Genomic DNA, 24,198 nt, shown 5'->3' on the forward strand with positions numbered 1-24,198 from the left:
AAGGGCAGAGGAGAAATTACTGCAGATGATGAAGATGGTCAGTAGGACACAAGAATTGTGAATGTGCCACACACATCTCTCCCCAAACACTGTTGATTCTCAATAATGTTCAAGCACACACTACACATAACTAACATGAACTGAGACAGCTTCAAAAGCAGATTTAATCATCAGAACAAAAGTTAACAGTCAAAAAGAGGCAAAGACACATTTTTCTTCTTCTATTTTAATATAAAAATATTTAATATATACAGTATTTACAAGAATTACAGATTTCAGACTAATGACTGCATCCATTTGGAGAATACACAAAGAATATTAATAAACAAGAACATCATAGTCAAAGGACTGAATTATAAAAAAAAATCACACTAAAGAAACCTACACAGGTCACCTTTTCCTGAGATGCTTTGTATTTGGTTTGTTGTTTTGGTTGTGCATTTTTGTTTTTTAGGTTTTTGGTTTTTTAAAGACATGCTGAAACAATTAATTTGAACCAAGTACATCTATTATTTATTAATACTCAACTGTTTACATGGAACCACTTCAAAGCAACTGGTTATTCCCAATCCTGAGAAAAACAGGATTTCTCATGCAAGTTTCTTTTTCTGCAATCTTCTAGTGAGGGATTACATAACAATATGCAAATCTGTTCCAGGCAACTGGGACTCTATGTGGTCTCTTGTTTCCACAGATGTCAGTAGATTTGACAATTTTTTTTAAGGTACATTATTGATTTAGGTGGAAAACCACACAAAAGCACATTTGTTGTTCCTGAGCCAGCACACAGTACTGCCACAATACTGTGTCCTGTTAACTGCAGATCTAACAATAAAAAATTACAGTGTCCACCCAAGAACAAGAATTAAAGAACTTCTTAGAAATGTCAGGTATGAGGCCAAAGTTTTGTGAAGTTCTCTTTCACAGGATATAATGTTGTGAAGTCTTATATTACATCCTCACCCAAATTATCTTCAGGAGCGAGGAAGGGAGGAATGGTAAGCAGTCAGGACAAGAGTAAAAATCAGCTGAAAAAATTTGAAGTGGCAAAAACCTTTTAAGTGTGTCATACTGGATAGCTGAAAGCTCTGTAAAAGGCATGAATATTAGATTATTTTGAGTGTGTAAATATTAGGCACTTTCATATTCTGGATCAAGGTGCTATGTATGGCTATTCAGAAGCTCAAGCAAACTACTTCTTCATTGCAAGAAAATTAATTAAACTAATTCAATTAGCTGAAAATGTATAGATAAATACTACCTGACAGGCTCCCAATTACATTGCTTGTGCGGTTACAGAACTGCAAAAGCAAGGCTAACCAGCTGTAGCTGGAAAGGCATTTCCATTTCCCTCTCCCAAGAAGTCCTCACGCTGCAAGCTGCTGGATTGTATCCAGAGATACCACCAGGCACTTGCCCTGTTTTTAGGCTCTCAATACCACTACTGGCAACTGCTGAAAACAGGACTGGTGGTAACAGAACTTAATGACCGAAAAACATATCCTTATCTCACTGTGACCTCCCATTTTCAGCTAGTCACAGCTAATAAAAGAATCCTGTGCTTTGTGCACCCTTAAACTTCTTTATTTCACAATTATGAAAGCTGTAAGTTGGCCTAAGCAATTTAAACATCCAAACTATCTCTGTGCTACTGGTTACCTGTTAAGTACACAGTACACAGAAGACAGACTGCAGGGATGATGCTAGTTCAGTGGCTTTTGTAACTACAGTTCAGAAATTTTGATTTAAAAGTACATTTAAGCTTGTGATATTTCAAGAGGAGGTCTGTTGTGCATAGAGATATATTTATATATATATATTTGTGTGTGGTATAGTACAAAGCACTCGTACTACTGTTCATGATTCTCAGCTTACAAAGTAACACTGCCTTTCCAATACACACATCTCCCATGCCAAATGTTTCCCATATGCTTAGGATATATTTTTGTGTCATTTCTTATTGATCTTAACACCTGTCAGTGTTCCTAATGATATCCTAGCTCCTGGCTAGGTTCTTTTACTCACATTTGACTACATGTGACTTGAAAGATTCAGAAGAATGTACAATGCAGTTGTATTGCAGGCAGAAGAGAAAAGAATCTGAGATAGTCACTTGGTTTTAAAATGTGTCTACCTGCATTCCTCTTCCAGTGTGTCAGCAAAGGAAAATCCTCCAGAACAATGAAACACTTATGCTCACTCAAATCTAGGATGCTGAGTCTTAGTTCTAACAACACCAGGGTTTCCACAGACAGTGTTAAGAATGTAAATCGAATTTAAAAAACAAAATCATGTAATTCTGACAGAATCTTGGTCTTGAGGCAGATACATGAAATCCAACAACTGCCAGAGCTAATTCCTGACCTTCTGGGAGAACACAAACTTTTTTGTCAAAAAAACCCAAAAAACAAAAAACACAAAAAAAACCGGCAGAAGGAAACCAAGCTACCAATTGCAAGGTTAAATACTCTGAGCAGTAGCAAAGAAAATACTCACCAAATTGTCTGATCAGAAACTTCTTCCCAAAAAACAAGGTTGACTTCACAGTCTATAATGCCCTCTTTATCCATTCAGAGCCAAGTTTAACTTAAACACTTACCTGACATTTATAAATTCCTGAGGTATTTATTGCAATTCATATTTATCAACAAATGTCCAAATCCAGGAAGAAGTTATACCAACTCCAATCTCTGCACAAGACAAAGCTGCAAATCTCCTTAGTTGACAGCCTGATAGAAGCTTCAGTGATGAACCACATCACTACATGGAAAGTCAGTTTAGTTGAAGTTTCAAGTGCCATTAATGCTGATTTTGATGACACATTAGTGAATCCTAAGCAGGAAGTCACTTAGCATTGTCTTCTAGGAACTCAACCCAGAACATGACATTGAAAAAGTTGCTGGGGGTCTCACTATGTTTGAACACGAGGCAGAAACAAATCACAGCCAGCTAACAAATACTAACTGGGCTTTCCATGACATTGTAACTATGAAATTCACCTGCTTGGTTTGCCTTTTCCTAAAATTGGTTAGCAGGGTTTTGATAATCTGTTACCTTCCTGTGAGTAGAGATGGGAAAACCAGCTGTTGTCTTTAAATCTTCTGTACCATTGTGGTCACTATCTGATATATAAAAGAATGGAAGCACTCCTGAAACTGCTGCTTAAACTAGCTTCACCTTGAGAATACTCATGTCACTGAGAAATATATGGACAGAAGTATATTGGTTTTCCTTTAAAACCACCTGCTGTAACATGCTAACAATTCTGACAATCCTACGAAAATGTCTTTTAAAACAAAATCACAATTTTGTATAAATGGACCCGTAAAGTGTGCTTTTTTCCTGAACTAAGCTTCATTAATAATTGCTCTAAATATTTCCTACAAATAGAAAATACCTATCAAATCTTGACTAAAGGCAAATAAATGGGTTGCATGGATTTTAATATGAAAAACGAAATATAAAAATATAAAATTCTTCAATTTTCAAAACTACAATCTCTGTGACACAAAATCCAGAAGGCTGTCACATGACAATATAACTTATGAAGTACAACTTAACTACACTACTTTTCTATTGTCTTCAGTTGTGTTTTTAGAGGGTGATTCTGTGTAATTCCTGAGTTATATTATACAAAGGGGGGAAATGGCAGTGATTTTCATCCTGCTAGAAAACATGCTTGGAAGAAGTTCTATCGATTTCTATTTAAAGAACATATTGTTCTTAAAATTAGGATAAAAATGTCCCAGAAGAAACCAGCCTTCTGAATTTTGAAGACATTTTCTAAAGAATTTGTGCAACCACCCATTAGATTTTTTTTTTTTTGTTCAATGATGATCAGTGAGCTTGCTAATGCATTCTGGAATTACCCAGAATGTGACATGGTTACCCATGTCACTAGGTGATACAAATGGATGCTGCTACACTCAAGTAACAGCAAAGACTACAAACAACTGGTACTTTCACAGAATTGTTAGGGTTGGAAGGAACCTCTGGAAATCATCCAGTCCAACATTCAGGCAAGGCAGGGTCACCTGGAGCAGGTGACACAGGAGTGTGTCCAGGTGGGTTTTGAATGTCTTCAGAAAGGGAGACTCCATGACCTCCTTGGGCAGCCTCTTGCAGTGCTCTGCCACCCACCCTCAATGCAAAGAAGTTCTTCCTCGTGGTAAGGTGAACTTCTTGTGTTTTTAGTTTATGGCAACTACTTCTTACTTCTTTGACACGGAATCAAATTCTTAAGATATACAGGAAGAGCTCATAGGCATATTCTTACTCAAAAGAAATAACAGCATTTAATATAAAAATACTCTTCAAGAGAAAAAGATAAGCAAGAGGATACCTCCAATAATGGTAAAAACTCTCAAACATTTCTTGCACATGTATATCATAATCAAGTGAAGGATTTCTTAAGCATTATGTTAATTGAACGAATTTGGAAAAGGATTTGAAGCAGAAGTGAATAATGGTACAGCTGCTGTTTTATAGTCAATTGTATGTTTTCTGTAGAGTATTGTAAAAACCACATCACTATTACAAGTAGGAAATAATGAGTTATATATAAAAGCATTTCTAAAAGGGGTTATTATGAAACTTTCCCACACTTTTTATGCCATTTTCAGACACTAGCTTCAGTTGTGTACTGATCAGAACAAGTACAATTCATAGATGTTCACAATCTAACCCAGAATTTCCATAACCTTCAGTAATGCTGTTTTTTCTTAGCTGTGGTTAAACACTTTAGTTACCTTGGTTACTCAGAGTTGGCCTGTAAGCATTCACAGGCTGTTCTTCACCAACATCTAGCATCAACATATCTAATGGAACATGAGGCTTGTCATAGCCAGAAACGAAGCAGCTGCTTGGAGTGACTTTTTGCTGTGTTTCTGTGGTAGGAATCTCTACCCCTGAAGACTTACTGCATATATCCATTTGGTTACTGTCAGAAATGAAGTAATTCTCTTTCACTTCACAGTTTTGTTCATCAGCATTGTAAGATACCTCCTCTGTGCTTTCCTGCACAGGCACCTCTTCTACTTTGGCTGGTGCTTCTGGGGAAGGGACAGGAGATTCTCCATAGGAATTCTCAGGAATAACAGTTTCTTCTTCTGGCTCTATCTCCAGCAAGGTTACTTCACCATTCACTGGCAGTGCTGAGGGGCTTGATGGGAAGCTTATTACAGATATATACTTCCCCTCCGACACTGGTCCCAGTAAGGCATTTCCACTCAGGTTTCTCATCACATTGGCCTTAAATGAAAAAAAAAATCACTTTTTGAGTTTAATGGTTTAAAATATATGTAAGTTGATATGAACAAATTTAACATCATTAGAACCAATTCCAAAAGAAAACTGCAAAAAAGCAAAAGAAGAAAGAGATGTAATACTCTTCAGCCAGGGAAACCTTTCATACTCTATAGCTAATGAGTGTAACTTACAGTGGCTGTGATAATTTCTGGCACCTGACTTAGCCAGGAGGGAAGTGAATAATATTTCCAGTAGCCCTATGTATGCTGAATTCTCCCAACTTATTTCACACAGTCACTAAGCAGTCCCTCAATGCTGCAACAAACTTTGATGTTTCACTTTAAAATTCCTCCGCTCACTGATCACATGAACTCCTTCAATGGCCAGGCTCCAGCTTGTCCTGAACAATTATGGTATGCCTCCAGCCTGTTTAGATTCTTTAGCCTTTTTTTTTGTCATGTCTTTTCAAGAATACATACACATGGAAAATAGAGCAGGGTAAATTTTCAGCTATTTGATGGTGTTCCCTAAAGATAACAAAACGCCTAGGAGAAAGGAATTAATTAATAGTGTTTTATTAATAGTGTTTAATTAACAGTCTTTTCCAAATGTTTTAACTCACTAGGTATCTGTATCACATACTATCAAGTATTATAGATATGTGAATTTCTTAATAAAATACACAATCACTGTTTTTGCAGATACTTCGTAAAAAAAAATCTGCCTGAAAATTCAGATGGAGGCAAATTAGGAAGAAAGGGATGTATACAAGAGGAGGAAAGAAGAAGAAAAATAACAAATGGGCACAAAGAACCTCCCAGTCTGTCTTAGTGTAAGAACTGAGAGGGCCATCAACACCAGATGATCCAATCTGACTGTGCTTTTCAAGAGTCTTCCCTGATCAAAATGTTCTGAGACTGCAGCTTTACATTCATTCCTTCACTGAGTGCTGACTTCATTAGAAATTGCCTTCATCCCTCACTGCAATCCCATTATCTTTCCCCTCAGTAGCCCTGATACCTGTTGATGCTACTCTGGGGTTAAGGCTGGATCAATAAAAGCATTGCAACTTAGAAAAACCAACTAGCCAAACAACACACACCACTACAAGCCAAGCAAACACTCCCTGAAGAGCAGTTATTGGTCATCTAAGTGAGTTGTACAAACAGCTGTGTGAACACCACTAAGGTGAGGCAATCCCCTGAGGGATCAAGGGCTGCAACTGAAAAAACAGCTAAAAGTGAATTCAGGTGGCTCGTGACACAGTACAATCTAGATGCCATTCAGCCATCAATATCTCTGAATCTTCATTTTCTGTTATGTGGAAACAGTCAGAATACTACATAAAGAATATTCAGAGTAATTTCCACAAGAATTCATGGAAATCTCTCCTTCATAAAAAGCAGATGCTTAAAAGTTAGTTGCAAGGAAGAGATTACAACCAATAATGGGTAGATACTGAAAATGTTAAGAACAGCTGATAGGATTAATGTACTTTTTGATAATCTCTTTAGAGAGGTATTATTGGATATATATCTAAAATACCAGATACTTATGCTCTGCAACACTGATCTTGAAGGGACCTCCATCTGTACTTTTTCAGGATGGGGGTTAGCAAAAATATGACTCCAATAATCACAAGGCAAGTGACAAGACAAGGTAATTCTCTGTGTATGCTGGAATACTTGAGGAATGTGAATTAAAACAAAATATTACAGAAACTATAGTCAGAAGCTGCATTTTCAGCTTTCCATCTCTCCCCATACCAGTACATGCTAAACTGAAGTTAAAAACAAAACCCAATGAGTTCTTGTTTCTGTCCTTCTAGGATTTTCACACAGCTTTAAAAATCAGTCCTAAAATGTGTTAAAGGGATAGCCTCATATTCTACACAGGTCCTGCATTTCACAAGGACAGCTGGTAATACTTAGAGACTTTGAGGATAAAATACATATTATCTGTACAACTACATCTAAGACTTCTCAAAAAAGGAAACCCATTTTTTTCTTGGCAAGTTCTTGACCAAGGCAAGATGGTGCAAAGACACTCCTATTCCCATTCATGAAAGAAGGAAGCAACCACAAGAAAAAACTCCTGTGCGTTTCCCGGCACTGAAAGTTTTTTAAGAGTCACTGAGTTATGATAAGACAATTTAGCAACCTGTGCATTTGTTTCTCGTTTCAAAGATAAGATTTACAGCTTATTACACTAACTGGAATACCATTCAAAAGATCTTAAGTAGCAAGGGTAATTAAGATTCAGTTGCTATTTGAAGAAGAGTCTTTACTACAGGTAAGTTAATATTTTTCTTTTATGCACATTATCTAATATTAGCAAACTGACAGCCAGTGAGCTTAAGACAGATATCAGCAGTATTTCCTGGCATGTGCAGGTACTCATGTAACTTCCTGTCTCCAATGACAGCACCTGAGCTTTCAGGTCTTTCACTGTCTCAAGAGACTAGGGAGATACACTGCTGAAAGTCAGGCTCACGGACACAGATAAAAAATACATCCCAAGGAAACCATAACAGTTAAGGTAATTAAACAGATGCTTTCTTAACTTCCTTTTCTAATGATGTGTCCACCTATGAATTCCAAGTAATTTTCAGGTGCACATTTCATGGAGGAGAGTTTGAGAACTCAATTTCAAATCTTTTTAGGATGATGGCAAAAATCTGTGAGGTCTTTGCATGGTTCCACAAAACATTAATTCTATGTAAATTTATGAACAGAAGACTATGTTACTGCCCCCCAAAGATGCTCACAGGGAAAAAAATTTCACAAAAGTAATGAAGCAGCTTCCCTCTTGTAAGATGACAATTATTTATGGCAAGTATCAGTCAATATTTACAGGAACAATTAGTTTCTCCACATCAAAAATATATGTTCTATAACGAAAAAAAAAAACCCAGAGCTGCAAAGGAAATTCTCAAGTGTTTTGTGAATACCCTTAAGTGCTCTGCAAATACAAACAGAGAACATAGCCTTGTCATTCCTGTCAGAACCAGAGAAAGTATCAGCAGATAGCAGAAAAGTTGGCTTAAGTAAGACTCAACTTTTACTTTTAGCTCATTCTCTTATAGAGTGGATGTTTTCTACCCACAAAAATATTTGCCATGACTTAAAGACAAAAAGTGCTGAAGAAAAACAGTGAAGTTAAAGCAGAGAGAGAAAGAGATACCCACAGCCCATCACTAAGTTAGGGCCAGGTTCCTTTAAAAGTGGGTAAGCCCTTATCACAAATCTTAGAACAAAGATCTAGTACAGCAATAACCACAGGACAAATTGCAATGACTGAAGATGATGGGTGCAAAGAGACAGCCTCTTGTAATACTTTTTGTGAGATAAATAAAAAAAAAGTTTTAACTACAGCTGAACTGCTGAAACATCAGATTCTTCTGATCCAGGCAGAATAACAAAGTCTCGTAAAGAAATCTGTCCCATTTCACAAAAGCATATTCCTGGTAGGATCCTACCATTTATAATGACGTTTAGAACATTTAAACAAACATGTTTTCCGGTGAACCAAATCATTCATTGCCTATACTGAATGACAACTGTATTGTAGAAATAGGATCAAGACACAAATGACATGTAATTCTTGGGAGTCACAAACAGCATAGGAAACACAGTGTAAAAACTCTTGAACTCTAACTGGCAAGGATTTTTTTTCTTTTCTCCGAGTATGTGAGACTTGCAAAGGTAGCTGCTTGATGGTTACTCTTTCTTATTTTTCCTTCTGTTGGAAAATTCCAAGTTGTTGGAAGTCACTCAAATGATGTTTTAGCATAAACGTAAAGCCGCCAGGAAGCAGAATATTGGAAAAGAGTGATTCTTAGGTAGGAAATCTTGCTCAGCCTTTTAACAGATGGGAAAACTCCCTAGAAGTTTTTATTTTCAGACAAGCTCAGGTAGGGGACCATGATCATACCCTGTACAGAAAGAAATGCCTAGTACATATTCAAGGTCAGTGACAGGCTCCAAGTGCCATTAAGTCTATAGAGATAATGTCATATAATGAAACTTATTTTTCATATTAATTAAATTGTTTATTCACTACTTTAAATGTTAACCATAATTATTCATAAGTTATTAACTGCTCATTTTACATTCTCGTAGTAGTCATATCACCTGTATTGAAACTAACTCCATGAGCTCTGCAACTTATATTTGTCACTAGAGACTGAAATGGACAGAAACAAAGAATATCCTGATCTCGAAGAGACCCACGGGAATCAGGGTCTATCTCCTGACTCCACTCAGGGCAACCTAGAAGTCAAGCCATACATCTCAGAGCATGGGCCAAATGCTTCTTGAACAGGATTCGGGCAGTGACCACTTCCTAGGGGAGCTTGTCTCAGTGTCTGACCACCTAGTTAACAGTATTTATAAATAGTTATTGGCTTAATTCAGCTCCTTAGCAACAAAATGTGATGTAGAATGTAAACCAGACTGTGGTTCACAAAGTATACAGTACAGTAAAATGAGAATGTGGGCACACAAATGAATTTCTATATGACGAGCTCAAGCATGAAGCTGCAATACATCAAGAGGCTCACAGGTGTTAAGGAGCACACATTCTATTTGTGATATTCTTTTTCCTGATCCTTTAGATGGGATATCACTGCACTACTGGAAAGCCAAAATAACTGTAGATCCATTGACCACAGGACAGTAATTCTGCATGACCCATCTTCTGCTACAATGAATGGTCTTCACGAAAATTACTGTTGTGTGTACACAGGACACAATGTTACATATTCAGATAATTACACACAGGCATGAAGATGACAAAAAAATCTCCAGTGTCTCTACAAGGTGTGTGTTTTGATATTAGGGCCTAGCTGCAGATGTCATCAGGGAGGTTTCTCTCATCTGATTTTTTAAAGCCTACAGTGTGAACAGCTACCTCCAAACTAATCCCCTGGCTCCATCACAGTCCATGGAAAGAAACAGGAACTTTAGAGAGCATTTTGTCTGACCAGAAGTATATATAATTTCAGAACAAGATGAATCACCTTGTGCTGCACAAGTTGATGGACTAGATCACTGCTTTACTACAAAGGGACCATCTCTGGCTTGGGTATCTCCATTTAGTCAGAGCAATCTCACCTCCTAATATTTTATTCCAAAGAATGCAGACTCCAGAGGTGTCAAAGGCACTGACTATGGAGAGGTCATTTTAAAGGGTTTTGAAACTCAAGAACATGAAATCGAAGATCATTGTCTACTCTCTCTATAAATGAGACTTCCTCCATCCACTGAGAAGGCAAACTCTTGCTATGATTACTCTTTACTTCTGCTTCACGCGGCAGTTCTTTCAAGTTGTGGTTGTTCATTTGTTGTGACTAACATGACACCAGGAGAACATTACAACAGTTGTTAGATACTCCACTCTTGCCTGACATGAAATCAAGGAATGCTGCTGCTCTTTAAGGAACATCCACTCTGTTTCCCAGGGATAGCTACAGGAGTTTTCAAGATAGAGCAGTGGCTGACCTCTCTTCCCTGTATCTCCTCAGAGTGAGAACAGATTTCCACGAGTCCTTCCTCCCTTTTCCTACGGCACTATTAGTCCCTCCCCTTACGCTGCACATCACTAAGAACATTGTAGCACTTAGCCAAATTCCAATACCACCATTTAGTGAAGGAATCTCACAGCTCCTGTGACAGGACAAAAGGAAATGGGCACAAACTGAAACACACGGAATATTTTCTGAATGTAAGAAAAGCTGTGAGGATGGTTAAACAATGGAACAGGTTGCCTGGAGCAGTTGTGGAGTCTCCTTCCTTGCAGGTATTCAAAGGCCATCTGGATACGCTCATGGGTAACCTGTTCTTGAGCTTGAGCAAAAGGGTCAGACTAGACGACCTCAAAAAGTCTCTTCTCATGTCAGCGATTCTGTGGTTTTGTGTCTCTGCTACTAAAACGTGCACAAATCTGCCTAGATACACACACATTGAGTTTTTAAGAACCAATCTCAAACTAGACCAGCTACTGCTACTTCAGTTAAAGAGAGACTGAAGTCTAGCCTAAAAAAAAAAAAGAGGCATCTGGTTGCAAAGGCTATCAAGAATATTAGACTGGCATAAATTCTAAGTATCTATGAGACCATGGTAAAAAACCAAACCAAATAAACAAACAAAAACCCCCAAAACAAAAACCCCACAAAAAAACAAAAAACCACACACCAAAAAACCCCCACGCAACCAAAACACAACAACAACAACAAAACCAGGAGATTGGCATAAATATACAGTAGTTATAGAACTTACCAAAGATTTAGGCAGCTTTATGTTCTTTTTCCTTAGTTTCTTGCAGCCACAATATATTGTTGGTATTACAGTCAAGCTCCCAATAACACACAGAATGATGATATAGTGTGTACCTAAGAAGTTAAAGCAAAATCTATTGGGAATTTTGGAAAAACAAGCCACTGCTGTATCATTTAGAAAAACATCAGAAATTCTAATAGCTCAGAATGCTTAGCTGTAATGTGTGAATTTGTCAATCTACTACCTTTTTTCACACAAGAAAACTCATAAAACTTTTATGGAGTAAATAAAAACTAAAATGACAGAAACTTTTCAATTTATATAAACATGATCACATTTTTATAGAAATGAAAGAATTTTGCAACTAAATTTTTGCTCCTTAGGGATGACAGACAGGGATGATGAGATTTGTACATTTTCCATGTGATAGCATATTAACTGACATAACTATGCAAGGAAAAGTAAAATGTGAAATCTTCCAAAACACAGAACTGTTAATATTTACTAGCAGAACTACACAAGTCTGACTCTCCTTAATGAGAGAGAGTCATTAATGCTCTCCCCCCTCACTCATACTGCTGCTCCTACGCATTCAAGAAAAACACAACTGCTTCTATCAATTTTATCTCATTGCAGAAATTGCAGGCCATAATGAAATACAACTACAATGTCTGTAAGAGGTTCAGAGATATAAATTTGGGTCACTATCTGCCTTTTGTTCTCTTTAATTACGAAAAGGACATCAGTACCTCAATTTAATGACCGTAAGTTCATAGTTGCTTCAAATCAAAAGACTACATACATTTTCCTCAGTGATGAGGCTGAGCAAAAGGCCAGCTGCTAGAAGAGACAATGCCTGTGAAAATCACATAGCTCAGTGAATGATCCATTTGTGATTTTTTAATTACACCAGTGATCAGGTGCAATGGAAATGGGTTTTGTAATACCAACAACACAGGGAAAACACCCCAAAAAGAAGTCAGGGTCACTTGGAAATAATACATGGTCTATAAAGGTCAGAACTGTCAAAGTGCATTTGGAAAAGAATGACTAAACTTTCACTATTTTTTCTATTCTCCCACAGGCATCCCATGGCTGTATCAGAGCTCAAATACTTGCTAGATCAGATCTGTGTTCAGATTCAGTATGTTCGTACTTAGAACCTGCACTGGAATCCTCTTACTCGATGTCTGCTTGAGAGGAACAGAAGTGCAGCTTTCCTCTGATGGAGTGCCAAACATCAGCTCCTCAAAAACTCCTTTTGCTGAAACACAGTAACTGGAAACTTCATCAGGAACAGGGATTTTGAGACTACACTTATGCATTGTACAATTTTCTTCGTAGAGCTCTTCAGTCTGAAAAAAAAAAGAAAGATGTGTTGTATCATTTGAATCACTAAAACAATGTTACAGTGCCTTCCACCACTTCCAAAAATGTTAAAACACTATTCGATGTGTTTTCCTACATCACCCATATGCCTTGCAAAAGCTGTGTGAACATTAGCTTACTGGCTACCTTAGGATACTGTATTTGATCAGACCACGGTATTTCCCAGCTAAAATTTGTGGTTCATAGTATAGATTCACATTCCTAATTAATTTATAAAACTTGTACCTAGATGCATATGAAAAGCTAACTGTAAGTAAACACACCTACTGTAATATTCCTCAAGTTTACCCTCCATGATTGCTAAATTAACAGATATAAGTATCTTGAAAGGTCATTTTCTTAAATGAAAGGTCTCTTTAGACAAGTGAGAGGGGCACAAATAAAGTTACCGATGTTTTAGCATGTACACAGAAACAGCAGCATGTGGTCAAGTAACTCCTATCTTGTGTACAGCTAATGCAATAAATTGATTTTTGTTGTAAACATTCATTTGGACAACTAAAATCCAGACCTTTCATTCACATATGTCATTGTAATGCACTTAACATTTTAGGTGTTCAACTATTTCCTTGGTATCTGTTAGCTCCATGTGTCATAGGACTAAATCCGTAGTACAGGCATTTAAAGTAAAAAAGTGTTTTTAATTTTCAATTTTATTTTTGGAACTTACCTTATTTTCACTATCCTGAACAGTCACCAAGTACTCAAGCTTTGAATAAATGTCTTCAATACAAGAAAGAGAGAATACAGGATGGTAAATATCAACCATGATTTTATCACCATGTCTTGAGAGATTCAGTTTCGGCGGTCCGATTTTTCCTGCAACACATTGCACCTTTGCTATTAGGCCAAAGCTTTTAACACAAAATATGGTATTTATAGTTAGCTTTCCAAAATTCATCAGAGATTTAAAAAGAATTATGTATTTATTTCCATGCTGTTCATATTGCATAGCTGCGGTCAGACCTCTCTGTTGCTTGGAAGTAATGAAGGCACTTGGATATATTAATCAATCAGTTTCTAAAATGGAAACAGATTGTCCATGAAGAATTTCACTGTTAGGCAATTCAACTTTCCTACACACATAAGGCCATAAAAATTCAGCTGTCAACAGAAAAAATTAACAGCAATTCAACACATATACACGAACGAGAACCAAACACAAGATCCTGCTGACTAGATCCCACCAAAAATCAGCTCAGTCAAAAACAATACTGTACTGAAACAAAAGATATATGAAAAGCTAAGCAAATCTCACTGGGAGCAACATTTGGAAACTTTGGATTTCCCATGGCAACAGCCTATGTGAATTTTTTGTGTCTAATGGTCTGAACAAACTATTAATGTTAAAGACTGATTTTTCTGAGACAGCCCAAAGGATTTACATTAAGAACTAGCAACTTAGTTATCCAGTTACAACTTCTAGATAGTACCTAGATACCTGAAGTTATCAGTACATGGCATTCTAGCATCAAGCAAAGTATCATTACTTCAATGATGCCTAAAGGTCCACGTCATCCGCTGACACTTTCCTACCCTAAATTGGTGTCTGGGGCACCAAGCAAGAATATGGGAAGGATTCAGAGTGCACCATCGGCATCACCTTCTTGCCTTTGGGTATGTTGAAACAAATATTCAGATTCCACAGAGTCTGGGCTAAAAAATACTATGAAGTTCCTACTAAGCAATCATCACACTTCATTTCATCCTGGACTCCCAGCTTTAAGATATTCCCAAAAGCAATTAACACGAGCAAAAAGTGTAATTACTAACTTTCTAAATTTTTGGAAAAAATTACAATGTTTAGATAAAACTTACCATGCCTTTGCAAAACAAACTCATTTGCCTCGATATATTCAGACTGTTGTGACCCAACAACAGCTTTAACTCGAAACCAATAAGATGAGTAAGGTTCACATATTTCCTCTGAGACATCACAAAAATTAGCTGAAATATTAATGCAGGTTGAGACGTTCTTATAACGACCTAAACTGTAAAACAGATGAAGTAATAGTTAATACAATTTCAACTGCACAATTCCATACAATACACTGCCTGTAACAAAAAACTGAGGGTAGCCAGGACTCATGAGGGCACATATTGCCCAGGGAGGTTGTGGAATCTCCTTCCCTAGGGATATTGAAAAGCCAATCGGACATAGTCTTGGATGATCTGCACAAGCAAGGGGCTTGGACCAGATGACCTCCAGAGATCCCAGCCAACCTCAACCATCCTGCTACTTTACAAATTCTGCCTTAATTTACACTTGGGCAAGCTTTACCCTACATGACTTCACCACACAGAAACAAAATAATTTACCATGGACTGACTGCTTTCATATGCTTCTAGAGAATATCAGGTATAGGAAATAATAAAATAATAAGAACTTACCTGTAAGGCATGACTTCCACAATAAAATGAGGAGTTTCCGACACAGATGGGTACTGCCAATGCAAAACTGTTTTGAAATTTTCAGATGTTACTACAATCTCCATTGGTGAAGGCACTAGAAGAAAGAGAACAATTGCACTTTGATAAACAGACCTTTGCAAACACAAGAACAGACACATGTACTTCTAAATTATTTGGAAAAGGCAACGTGCTAGACATAAAAATCACAAATACTTCCCCCAAATGAGCTAGTTTCTCACCAGTACAAATACCTATGAGCCTGATAAACTGATTTATTACTCATCTCCCCTGCAGAGACAGCTTTTGTCCTCTTTGCAACAACATCAGATAACCCATGAGCATTGAAAACAAGTCCATCAGATAGCCCATATCAGGTTTATAAGGAGTGATGATTATACTCCTGTGTTGGTCTCTTACAGATATACCAGCAAGACAGATAATAAGACTTTACTCAAGTTAGAGGATATTAGCTCACTCCCTGTAGAATTCTCTTGCTGTTCAGAAACTGAATTGGAGTGGGTGGCGTACAAGATGGTACCAGAGCTGGAGCACCAAGACCAAAATTCAACAGGCCTGCTAGGGAAAGCCTGGACGCCACACAAATTTCTAACAATGATACTTCTACTGCTCCAACAGTATTTTCAGTAAACTGTGATGACCAAAATAAACTACAAACATTTTTAAGGAATTTGAAAACTGAAACTATAATGTAGTTCCATATGCAGGAACAAATTTGAAGTAAACTTAGCAAACAACATCAGAGGGAATGTAGTAAAGCAAGGCAAAAATAAGCAACACTGACAGTTTTCCATGTGCAGCAAGTATCTGTTTTAAGCACCAACTACAACAGGGATATCCAGGAAGCAGTTGTAGGAGAAGGAAAATTACAGGATCCTCTAACTGTCACATGACACTCAGGAAAAGAAAATAAATTAAGGTCACTTAACCAATTTTAACTGTTACTACTCAGATTCGCAATGTCTGGTTTGGCACCCTTAGTATTCTCAATGTAGCTTTTACAAAATGTTGAGGAAACTCATATTTGACCTACTCTACACTGCTGCTGGTTCACAAAGCAAGTGCTGCAACTTCACTCTGTGATATATTGAGGGAAAGTAAACAATTTTCACATCCTGAGAACAAGACCACAAATATAACACATTACTGAAAGTAATACAGAGAGGCTGAGATATGCTACTGACCACAAAGGTTCGATACATGTAACATACATCACTCTGCAAATGTTTCTGTGGTTTATGTTTCAATAAGTACAAAAGTGGTATTTCAGCTATTGGAAAAAAAGAAACATAATCATCAAATTCACAACCACAAGAAGCAAAAAGGTGACAAGTTGACAGAAGAGGCGTCAAGTGCACAGATGAGCCAAAGCACAAAAACATTACTTCAAATACGCAGTTTTAAGCCACAGTGTAGGTAGCCTTATGAAATTTTAACCTTTGTGTATTGTTATAAAAAAGCAACTACCTAACAAAAGGAGTTGACCCCAGAGCACTGAATGAGGTAGCAAATGTTACAGTAGGACCCCTCCATCATCTGCCTAAGGTTTGGGGAGGTCTCTGCTGACTGGAAGCCAGTCACTATTCCAATTTACAAGAAAGGCATGAGGAAAGACCCAGGAAACCAGACCTGTTAGCCTAACCTCAGCACCTGGAAAAATTATGGAGATGATCATACTGGGTGCTCTTAAAAGACAGTTAAAGAATGATACAATCACCACGAACAGTCAACAGGGGTTCACAAAGGGAAAATCCTGTTTAACTGATTTATTACTTGTCTAGTGGATGAAGGGAAGGCAGTGAATGTACTGTTTCTGGATTTTTACAAGGCTTTTGATCCTGTCCTTCACTGTGTTCTTCTGAACAAGTTTTGCAGCCATGGGATGTGCACATTCAGAGCACACTGAGTGAAGAACTGTCTGAAGGGCAGAGCTCAAAGGGTTGCTGTAAATGGGGCTGCACTGGCTGGGGACCAGCAGTGTTCCAAGTGGCCCAGTTCTAGGGCCTGTTCTGTTCAGTATTTTTACAAATTATCTGGGTGCAGGAGTTGAATGCATCTTGGGCAAATTTGCCAATTATACTGCACTGGGAGGTGCTGTCTATTCTCCCAAGGCAAGTGAGGTCTTGCAGAGGGAGCTAAGCAAAATGTCTTCATTGCCCAGCTCACATCCCCTTTACTCAGGCTGGCTATCTGATTTCTAATGGTTTCTTCTCCAGACAGTGCCTGGGGACACCACAGTCTCATTTCATTCCAGCATCAAGAGTCCAGACCACAGAGAACACTGCAGATTTTCAAAGTGCTAATGTTTAATCTTTATAGATGCCATTTCTGCATAATGCCAGTTAAAAGGCCATAACGCTTTATGTGAACCCGGTTTTACTTAATCCATAATGAGCAGTCATTTTTCTAAACATGTTACACCATGTTCTATGCTCTGCAGGCACAAATGGAAGATGACAATAGCAGCTAGTGCCACAAAGGTAATTGTTAAACATAAAACTCCTTTTCAATTTATAATAAACATAAATGAAGGAACACAACGTGCAAATTCAAGCAGTGAGACAGAAAGCATGGAAAGAAAGAAAGAGAAGAAAACTGATAAGCAATTCATGTCATAATGCATGACACAGGAAACTCAACACGTTCTGGCCTGCCTCCAGTTCCAATGAAGTGATTTCCACCTGCAGTTCATCTTGCCTTCTAAGACAGCAATACTGTCTGAGGAGAAGCCAAGAGAGAACAGCAAGAACAATTTTTTCACAGCAATTGAAATGTGTATGTGTATTGTAAAATGCTATAAAAGGAACTCCAGAAAGCAGGTCTGCATCCACAGAATAAAGGAATAAAAGGCAATGGTAGGCCAATCAGATACACCTATTTTAAGTGTGCCAAAAGAAATGAAACATGCCTGTATTTTGATGATGAAGAACTAGAATATAGGAAAGCAAAGGTACGACTAAGAGGGGGTAGAAGTAGAGACAAACATGACCACAGAGTGACCTGGAAGTCAAACATTTAACAGGGAACAGACGTGGGAACAAAACCACAGAGTTTATCTCAGCAAACTCACACCTGCATCAGTTTATAACTTGAACAGAAATGTATTTATCTGCCCATATGCAAACAACCCAAACTATTGCTGCCACACTGATGGCAAAGATCTCAAGTGTGACTACCGTAGGGCATGAATGTGTATATACATAATCAAACTCCTTCTTAATGTGCAATTACCTTAACTAATGTATTTAAGACTTAGTAGACAGCTACATCTTCAGCAAACTTGAATAGCAGACCGAAAGGAAATACATACGGGAGGAAATTAAAAGCCAAACTCCACTGAAAGACTTGTTTTACTGCAAGTATCTGCTGCTGCTTGCTTTCAGGCTGCTAAGAAGTAAGGGGGATGTTGGGTTGGTTTAGAGGTTTTTTCCCGAGTAACATACACAAGTGTTCCTAGCTGTGTCTTCTAAGACTAAGATAATTGTTATAACTAATCCACTACTTGCACACAATATAGGATGCAGTTCTGCTCCAAAAGTGTACATCATCAAGGCAGAAAATGCTTGTTTTTATCTACAAGAGTAACTTGTGAAAGAAAAAACTTGTGAAGAACAAGTCTAACTAGTCTTGTTTTATACATTCACTTCCCTGACTCAAACTGCATATCTCTCACAAATCTCAGCAAGGTCAGACATATGCAAACCATATAGTCATAAAGAAAGATTTCTATACCAGTGGAAACCTGACATTCTTGTTCACTATGTAAGTGCTTTCCTACCTAGGGAAAGTACTTATGCAACAAGTTTGAAGCAGTCACATACTCAATAAAATCTGCTTTTAAAGCATATACAGAAGGACTTAGTATTTTTTATATGTGTAGATGTCCTACCTGTTCACTGACCCTCAGCAATGCATTGCCTAGAGCAAAAATTAAATCAATGAACCGGACATTTCTGAGATGTAAAAATGAGACAGCCTTCAAGCTCATACTTGTATCTTGTGCAACACCGGATCCTTTCCTCATTCTGGCACTGCTGTATACACAGAGGCATTTGTCACCACTGCTCACGCAAGTGGAATTCAGCTGAAGTGCAATAATGCACGTAACAGAACAGGGCCTGATGAATCCACAATGCAGAATTTATGCTACAGCTATCTGAGACAACAGCAGCCCTAAAAGCCATAAAACCTCATTCAAGTCATACTTGCCTTTCGAACAATATTTAGGCACTGAAATACAGACTGAAAGCACAAACTGAATGTTTTTGTTATTTTTTCACAGTTTGAAAAGACAAACTGTGGAAAAAAAACCCAAGTAAAAACATATTTTGAAAGTTGGTTCCTTTTTTGGATTCCATTAAAAACAAATTCTTGTAATCCCCAAGTGATACACCGCAGGAAAACACTTAGAAGTCACTTCAACAGGCCAAGAGGGACAAGTTTGAACTCTGCTGTGGAGTCATGGTTAACTCATTATTTAAAGATAGACAGATGCAACAGTAACAAATCAGTCCCTTCTGAGCCCCTGACTGGGAAAAATGTGCCTTCCCAGTGGGAGTCCTGTGCTCTACCTACAGTTGTTTAAGGTCATCAGTTCACAGAATATTCTGATTTGGAAGGAACCCACAAGGACCACTGAGTCCAGCTCTTAAGTGAATGGTCCATATGGGGACCTGAGCTCACACATCCACTTTAACTGCACCCAGAAAGGGTAGCAGTTCTGATGACTTCACAAATGCAAAAAAGTTACTCTTCTAGCTTTCACCACCAGTGAAAATGAAGACAAGGGAAAAAAGAACAGATAAATTTGCACTACCTTTGAATGATTCCACGGGACTCTGCAGCCATATGCATTGAAAAAAAAACCCAAATAGGAAAAAAAGGTGGCAAAAAGGCAGAAAATGCTTTGAAAAATGGATTCAGAAGGCAGCAAGTTAATGCTAAGGATGAAAGAATGTAGTCATAAATTCAGAGCCTTCAAAGATGGACTAAACTTTGTCTATCTCTGAAGGCTGCATTTCCTTAATTTTTTTCAGTGCCCAACTTGGGATTCAAAGGGTTTGAGACAACAACAGACTTGACTGGGATGTACTAGACTGAATTTATAGCTGTTAGTGCTGTTTAGCCAGTAATGAGCAGGTTCCTGCACTTGCCCTGGTGCTCACTTTTCTGACTGTATATTTGAGTGCAGTGCTCGTTGCTTTCACTGCTTGCTGTATTGCTTATCACTTCACTACAATGTGCCTGGGAATGTTCTGATAACACATGGTGATCCACATGGGCTGGCAGGCGGCCAGAGTGTTGCTGCTTTCTGTGTTGTATCATGCTCAGGACATAAAGTGGGGGGAAGAAGGAGGAAGTGGAAGGGGGACATTTGGAGTGATGGTGTTTGTCTTTCCAATTAATCCTTACCCATAATGGGGCCCTGCTCTCCTGGAGATGGCTGAACACCTGTCTGCTCACGGGAAACAGTGAATTAATTCCTTGCTTTGCTTTGCTTATGTGTACAACTTTTGCTTCCCCTATAAAATTATCTTTATCTCAACCCATGAGTTCTCAAGTTTTTACCCTTCTAATCTCTCCCCAGTCCCGCTGGCAGTGGAGTGAGCAAGCAGCTGCGTGGGGCTTGGTTAAATCATGACAAATTGTCCTCCTAATAATTTATATCCTCACTTAAATCTGTTCTAAATCAAACAGAATTGGCCTGTACTAAAACAGAGTTCAGCCATCTGGGGCTAGAAGAGAGCTAGGAGCACGGCCCAGCACCACAGGGCAGAATCCGAGCAGGAAGAGGTCACTGCTCAGTGCAGGCTGCAGAAGCACCGAGCACATGCCATGGGGAGAAATGGGAAATGGCTGTCAGAGCAGGGGCTCTGCCTTCTGCAATGTCCCCTTCAGGGCAGCACACCTGGGTTAGCATGCACCCCTCTCTGTGCAACTCTGGCAGGCCAGTCACTGAACAGTGCCTGCTCCTGTCAGACTGCTGGAGGGGAGCTGCCTTTGGCTGTGCTTCGCTGGGAGCTTGGCAGACTGGCAAACACCAATGAGCAAGGTGATGAAGAATTTTGTGCCTGCTACCTGACTGACTTTCTTCTAAGTGGCAGCAGCCACATGGTGTACATGAAAATGCCCACTTTCATTTACCCCTCCAAAAGCAACACAGGACATGCATTTCTCTTGTAATGCCACTCCCATACGTGGATTGTACTTCCTTAGAAAATTTACTACAAACAAGCTTAAATTAATGCAGGAAACAGCAATTCATGCAGGAGCTTCTACCAGAAGTTCTCAAAAGACCTCAAATTCACAAAGGAACTTACAAATTTAATTTACAAACTTACTCATTAATTTACAAATGAAGCAAGGACCATGATCGGGGTAAAATTTAAAGCTATTAATTTTTTTAATATTTAGTGAAATGAACTTAAATGATTTTGTAAGTATCATGAATAAACTTTATACACAGTGTTAAGAGCATTTTTGCAGCTTCTATTCACAACAGAATTTTATTTTCTCAGGGCTCAGGGCTTTGACATTGTTCTGTGGAGTTTTTAAAAGTCACTGTTTATGATAAAAATCTCCACAAGGTTGTAAGCTGTACTAAGAGGAGAGGCAGACTGAGATCACCATCTTGAGAAAAACCACAGTTAAGTCGCGCAAGATGGACACTTAAAAAACCTGATGTAATAATACAGGCTAAATATTGTTTTATCTATCTTACAACTATTCTTCCCTTTTATTATAGATGAGAAGCGTTGTAGTAGACGATAACTAAATACAGCACTTTCTACCACCTAATTTGCTATGTGAGTGACCAAGCACCAGAAAAGGCTGCCCAGAGAGGCTGTGGAGTCTCCCTCACTGGACACATTCAACAACCATCTGGATGCAATCCTGTACTATGTGCTCTAGGATGATGGTGATTGAGCAGCGAGGTTGGACCAGATGACCCACTGCAATCCCTTCCAACCTGACCCATTCTGCAATTCTGTATGTGAAAGCATCATAAACATGCTTCTGACTTCCCCTTCTACCTTAATTCCTCCCCTGTAAGTCAGGACATCTGCTTGCATCAATATAATAATGAAGTAAGGACATGCCATTAGTCATTACATATAAAACCAGCATTTTTGTTCAACTAATACACAGCAATATCAATTAGAATTCTCTTCATGATGCATTTGTTCACTAAAAAAATAAGCTTTTACTTATATGATAAGTCTCTGAAGGACATCCTTATACCAGCTGTGACCAAGCTGAGTGCAAGTCACCAAGAAAATGCTGCTTGTGTTTTCAAAACCTAACTCAAAAATATATTCTGCTCCTTTGAGCTGAGATTTTGCTGCACTTGCATGGTTTTTCTGCTTCTAGGCAGCTTGCTTCATCATCTACACCACAGCACTGCTCTCTACTCTTACAGAAATAACTGTTGTGCTGGACTAGGCTGGATTATAGCAGGTTTGTTTGACAAGTGATTTACTGGTATTGTGTTTTTTTACCCTAAAAATGCTTAATACAACACAGAAGTGGCATATTTTACTAGTAATAAAAGCATGCCCTTAAAAGAAGCTAAGTCAGGTCACGGAAGGTAATATTTAACGTATCAAGCTGCCTTACTGATCAACTGCTGAAAAAGGTAGTTTCCCTGCAAGGTTTGCCAGTTATAATGGGAAACCAAGACAAAAAAGCCAGACATTCAAAACACCAGCTATTAAGGGTCAAGAATGTAGGCAGACTGCCATTTTTAGCACTGCTAGTCCACATCAGACTTAGGCAGACTTCCAAACTATGGTGTGACCCATGCTCAAACTCAAGTCATTTCACCTGGGCACGGACCTAAACTCCAGGAAATCTCCACTTGCAGAATCCAAGGAGCCTGGGCACACAGCCAGCTCTCAATAGTCTCAATAAAAATGAAATGATCGTTCCGTGTTGACTATTAGACAGCAATCACAATTAATAATGAACTATTCCAGTTTAAAGTGAAACTTGTAAATCTGACTATCTCATAATTTACTTGCCAAAATTGTGAAGACACTACGCTGTTCTCTGTCAAGCCACCCCTCCTCCCCAGCAGCGCTTGCCCAAAATGTGTGTGTTCCACCCCACCTTCCCACTGCCTCGTTTGCACTCCCCAGTCTTGTGCTCCCCATCTTCGCACTGAAATTCCTAGTTTCTCTACTTCTTTGGCCATGCGAAGTCATAAAGCACAGCGGAGCAGGCCCGTCCGATGCACACACGGCTCTTGCTTTGCGGGCCAAAATGAGCAGACACTCGACATGAAGGCTGATGTCACCAGTGCGCCGCCGGTGAGCGAGCCACGAGGTGGCCTCCGGGGCCAGGCTGAACCCGCTCCCGAGAGCACGGCCAGGGCCGGGCCAGGGCCGGAGCGCCTCGGCGGGACAGCAAGGCACAGCCCCGGGAGCAAGGGCTCCTCCCCGGCGCCGCCCGGCCGCTCGCACTGCCCCGGCGGTTCCCTGAGCCCGCAGCGGGAGGCGGCAGCGACGCGGGGCCGGCAGCCCCACCGGCGGCGCTCGGGCACGGAGCACTGCGGGGCAGGGCGCGGCAGGCCGGTGCCGGTCCCGCCGCCCCTCAGGCGACCCGTGCTGCCCCATCGCTCGGTCGGCCCGGGCCGCCCCATGCCCCCGCCCCGCCCGTTACCTGCGGGCGGCTGCTCCCCGTGGGAAGCCGCGCTCCGGTGGGACACCAGCAGCACCGAGAGCGCCAGGAAGAACAGCGGCGCCCGCATGGCGCCCGGCGGGGACCGAGCGGAGGCCGCCCCGCTTGCAGAGCCCCGCCGCGACCCGGAGCCTCCGCTCCGCTCCGCTCCGCCCTGCCCCTCTGCGGCGCCTGC

The 24,198-nt window shown here is 39.4% G+C and overlaps 1 protein-coding gene across 3 annotated transcripts; it reads right to left on the reverse strand.

Annotated features, from left to right (window-relative positions):
• Window positions 1-210: 210 nt before the first annotated feature.
• On the reverse strand, window positions 211-24,198 carry IFNGR1 (interferon gamma receptor 1). 3 transcript variants are annotated; one of them, XM_085055668.1, is made up of 7 exons: window positions 24,006-24,198; window positions 15,306-15,420; window positions 14,733-14,905; window positions 13,585-13,733; window positions 12,709-12,880; window positions 11,526-11,638; window positions 211-5,250 (listed from the first exon to the last, which is right to left on the reverse strand). In XM_085055668.1, exons 1-7 carry the CDS (start codon window positions 24,091-24,093, stop codon window positions 4,741-4,743), a joined length of 1,320 nt encoding a protein of 439 aa, XP_084911794.1. In that variant the 5' UTR covers window positions 24,094-24,198; the 3' UTR covers window positions 211-4,740. The 3 variants fall into 3 exon arrangements, with proteins under 3 accessions (XP_084911794.1, XP_084911793.1, XP_084911795.1); XM_085055667.1 differs by having other exon boundaries at window positions 12,682-12,880; XM_085055669.1 differs by lacking the exon at window positions 24,006-24,198 and adding an exon at window positions 23,454-23,632 and having other exon boundaries at window positions 12,682-12,880.

The sequence above is a fragment of the Lichenostomus cassidix genome, chromosome 3, assembly GCF_008360975.1.
Source record: "Lichenostomus cassidix isolate B80296 chromosome 3, HeHo_3.0, whole genome shotgun sequence".
In the NCBI taxonomy this organism is placed as follows: domain Eukaryota; kingdom Metazoa; phylum Chordata; class Aves; order Passeriformes; family Meliphagidae; genus Lichenostomus; species Lichenostomus cassidix.

Bases quoted from the DNA above. Each gene is read 5' to 3' on its own strand.
- IFNGR1 (XM_085055667.1), bottom strand. From the start codon at position 24,093: ATGCGGGCGCCGCTGTTCTTCCTGGCGCTCTCGGTGCTGCTGGTGTCC. The intron at 11,639-12,681 runs GTACGAACATAC...TTAACTTCTTAG, and splicing joins GATTCCAGTGCAGGTTCTAA to GTACACACTATATCATCATT. The intron at 5,251-11,525 runs GTAAGTTCTATA...TTTTCATTTAAG, and splicing joins TAAAGCTGCCTAAATCTTTG to GCCAATGTGATGAGAAACCT.